Source organism: Impatiens glandulifera, chromosome 2 (genome assembly GCF_907164915.1).
Source record: "Impatiens glandulifera chromosome 2, dImpGla2.1, whole genome shotgun sequence".
NCBI lineage: Eukaryota > Viridiplantae > Streptophyta > Magnoliopsida > Ericales > Balsaminaceae > Impatiens > Impatiens glandulifera.
Window position 1 is genome coordinate 40,530,534 of NC_061863.1, and position 4,288 is coordinate 40,534,821.

General features: G+C 34.6%; 1 protein-coding gene across 1 annotated transcript; it reads right to left on the reverse strand.

Annotated features, from left to right (window-relative positions):
• Positions 1-1,846: 1,846 nt before the first annotated feature.
• Positions 1,847-3,889, reverse strand: LOC124924676 (crooked neck-like protein 1). The gene is made up of 7 exons (XM_047464678.1): positions 3,354-3,889; positions 3,204-3,269; positions 2,978-3,122; positions 2,617-2,835; positions 2,365-2,533; positions 2,080-2,275; positions 1,847-1,996 (listed from the first exon to the last, which is right to left on the reverse strand). Exons 1-7 carry the CDS (start codon positions 3,887-3,889, stop codon positions 1,885-1,887), a joined length of 1,443 nt encoding a protein of 480 aa, XP_047320634.1. The 3' UTR covers positions 1,847-1,884.
• Positions 3,890-4,288: the final 399 nt, after the last annotated feature.

Below are 4,288 nucleotides of genomic sequence, written 5' to 3' on the forward strand. Positions count from 1 at the left end.
TAAACATAATGTCAAATAAGATGGTTTGAAGAATTAGTAATATACAGGTTTTATAACGATGGTGAAAAGTGAGTCATTTCTCTTTCACATAGTCATATATCGGTTTTATAAGCTTTTTTAAATTGAAAGTGTTGTTATTTTATTTTATGTTTTCTAGACAGATCTATAAAGAGAATTGAAGAATTAGTTGCAGAGTATGAAAATAAGAATTTGCATATGGATGATTTGAATCCTGCAGTATCTAAAGCAATTAATACAATACTACAGGGCCTTGGTTTGTTTCATTTGATTGAGACTCTCATTTCTTTTTTGTTTTGTTTTGTTAGTCTATTTGAAGTCACTTCAAGAGTGATCCCTATGCAAAGAAGTCATCAAAAAGAGTCTTTTAGCCTTTACTTTCTCTTCATATGAAATTAAACATTTCTTTGCTATGTGCAGAGCTACAAAGTATCAAGATGAGATAGAAGAAGAAAATGAAGGGATTTGTTTTCCATTTATATGAGAGTAAGTATTTGGTTCACATTTCATTGTTTTATGTTTATTTAATGGAATTATTAAAATTATATTATTACTCAGGCTTATTTGGTGGGATGCCCATGGATAAATTCTTGATAGACTCTTGCATTAACTTCAATACTTAGTCATTACTTGTTAGGGTTCATCATTAGAGTTTGGATCATCTAGTGGACTAGAGAAGGTCTTGTTTAATTGCGGGAGAGCAACTTAATGAGGGCAACTTAATGACGTTGGCATACAATCAGGTAACAACAACTCTACTATGACAATATAAACTTAAATATGACTATATAAAATATATGATATTGTCCTTCAATTGTTCTTATATTTGAGGGTCTCTTAAGATATAATAGATAATTGACAATGGAAAATTTGATTATGCACTCCTTCGGTTTGATAGGCTTTATAAGAAATTGAGATTTCTTTATAAATGAGTAGATGAGAATGGAAGTTTTAAAATATCATGTTGCGAAAATTACTAAACATTGTGAAATTAATTGTGAGGTAGCTGTGAAGTTTGATGAAGTAGTGCATGTCAACAATTATTAATTGGGAGTAATTAATTATGTCTTTTCTTTTAAGTTTGTTGGGATTTGAGCTCCATTATTTCTCTGTCCTATAAACAGAATCATCTCCTCGCCACTATAGAGGAATCTTTCACGCTCTATCAACTGTCTTTCGCGAAGAAGGTCCACGTGCTTTATACAAAGGATGGCTCCCTTCCGTCATAGGAGTTATACCCTATGTGGGCCTCAACTTTGCGGTTTATGAATGAATCTCTAAAGGACTGGTTGATCAAAGCTAGACCATTCGGACTAGTTGAGGAGTCTGAGTTGAGCGTCACAACAAAGCTTGCATGTGGAGCAGCTGCTGGTACGGTTGGCCAGACCGTTGCATGCAGATGGTCGGTTGGAAAGGGGCTGCATCAGTCGTGACAGGCGGGGATGGAATGGAAAAAGTTGCACCATTGGAATATAAGGGTATGATTGATGCTTTCCGAAAGACAGTTAGTTCAATACGAGGGCATTGGTGCTTTATACAAAGGATTGGTTCCCAATTCTGTTAAGGTCAGGTTTAAATAATGAATGTAATATTCACTTCTATCTCAAATAAATACAACTTAAATAAATAATTATCTTCAAACACAACTGAGCTGGATTCCCTAAATAATGATATATGATTTGAAGTAGGTAACAGATTGTTTTAAATACAACTATTGCAACTTTCAAATAATTGAGGATAAAAGAATTTTCACTTATAAAGAAACAACTGCCCTTTTTAGTACAACATGGTCAATTAGCTTCAAATACAGAGATTCACGGTGATCACAAAACATTAAAAAAAGAAACAGGGAACTAATCTTCTTTTTCATCGTTGGCTGACTTGCTTCTGCTTTTTCCATTTGTACGCAGCTTCAAGAATCTTCAGAGTTGGTGCTTGTGTTTCTTCTGGGAACAAATAGTCAATGTATTCTTCGTATCTGTTCATTTTTAAACCAATATTATTCCTCATATCTTCTACCGAGAACAAGCAAAAACAAAACAAAACAAAACAAAAACATACCCTTCGAGACCATCCTCCCCTCCTATCTGCCGTCTCCTCTTTAGTTTCTTGGGCATCTTCGAACGGACTAAACTCTCATCGCCCAAATCTCCAAATTTGCGTTCAACAACCAACCACTTCTCCAACAGCATAGCTCTCTCTTCTTTCAGTTCCGGGGCTGAGGTTCTAAAATGGTTTATGGCTCTCTCAAATATTCCTGAAAATTCCAAGGGAAGATATATAAATATAAACCAACAAAACACACAATTCAGCATTGGTTGGTTGGTTTGTTTGTTTGTTGCTTACCTCTCCTCCGTTCAAGGCATTTGGCTGAGTCCAGGTTTTCCACAGCAGAAGCCTCAAATTCAGCATAACTAATCCAAACCTTAACATGTTTTGTTCTATCCAAAAGCCTCTCGTACAGTTCTCTAGCTCTTTGAAATTCTGCTTGTGATATTTCATAGTCAATGTATTTCTGCATACAAGTGATACACGAAATTAGTATATTATACTATATATATATGACTTTCAAGTTTCAAAAAAGATAAAGGAATTTACCTTCCATAGAGCTTCAGGCATATCGAGAGCTGGTTGAGCAATTGCAAGCTCAAAGATAGCTCTAGCCCTCTCGGTTTCAATTAGGTCTTTCTCTAGCTCTGCATACTTTATCCAACCGTAGCAATTCTCGGGGGACCATTCCAAATACTTTTCATATAGCTTTCGACATCTATCAATGTTTCCAAGGTTTAGTTCTATCTCGATGTACTTGTTGAATATCTGTTTCCGGGAAAATGCAAATTCATATCAAAATTCTAAGCTCCTAAATGCATGGGTTATCCCACCCCAATCACTTTAGCAATCAACCAACCAAGCTAAGTATGTTTTATAAATGATACAAATCAAATGGATGCTTACTCACTTTATGTTTCGGGCATCTTCCAATGGCGTTTCCAAGGATTTGTCTGGCAGCTTTCAGGTTGAGTTGCCTTATTTCAAACTTAGCAGCCATTAACCAAATTTTAGAAAACGAAAACTTTGCATGTGGAATTAAATTAAGACATTCCCTGCAAAATTGGCTTTCATTAATAAAATTCCCTTAAAAGAATTTAGAACAATTCTAAGCATAAGCCCAAAGTAAAACTTACCTGTATACATCTCTAGTCCGGCTGATATCTTGTGCATCAAGTTCTTCAAATAAAGCATAGTTAATCCTGAATTAGAAATTAAGAAATCAAAACAAAACAGATAAGAAAATATGAACTGGAATATGATGGAGTTTCATGTTTCATTCATACCACAAATATATATAACGCTTCCAATATCGCTTCTCTTCAGCTGGAGGAACGTTGGCAATAGATCTCTCGTAAACCTCGCGAATTCGATCTTTGTTTCCTGCGCTTTCTTCCAACTTAATGTAATCAAACCACGTGTCGTACTTCATTGGGTTCTTCCTCACTTCATCCTCGTACTGAAACCTTCTCTTCTTCGCAACAATGGCATCCTCTATACCATCCTTATCACCGTATTGCTTCTCAAAAGATACAAATTTTCTATACGGGTCTTCTGCACGCCCTTTTGGGATGTGATCCTTCTGCGATTCCTCCCATTGAGCGTACTTGATCCAAACGCTGTCGTTCAATCGGACGCGGCGGATTTGTCGGATTTCAAGCTCTTGCCTTTCTCGTGCTTCACGGAGAATCTGCTCCGCAGTGATCTGAATTGCGGCAGGAGTCTTATTCTTCACATGGGTGGGACGAGAAAGCTTAACTTCAGTGTCCTTCTTAGTAAGAAAACCTAAGGAAGGGTCTGATTCCTTGTTATTCCCTCCCATATTCTTATCAAAATTTAGCCCATGCATGTCAAAAATTTATATTGGTAATTAGAAAGAGAAAGAATAAAAATTTAGAATACCAAAAATATAACTTTCTCCTTACAATTCTATCTTTATTTATAGGCTAAAATATGTCTATTTTAACCCTCATCAATTTTGGAAATAGAATCCTCGTCTTTGGAAATAACATCCTCATCTTTGGAAATAGAATCCTCGTTATTCTGAATATTAGATTATTATAAAAAAAATAATATATTATATTATTATATATTATATTATATTATTCTAAATTATTATTAATTAAATATATATTTATTATGGGATATATATTTATATAATTAATAATAATTTAAAATTATAATGTTATTTCACTTAAATATATAGAAAATATCACAACGC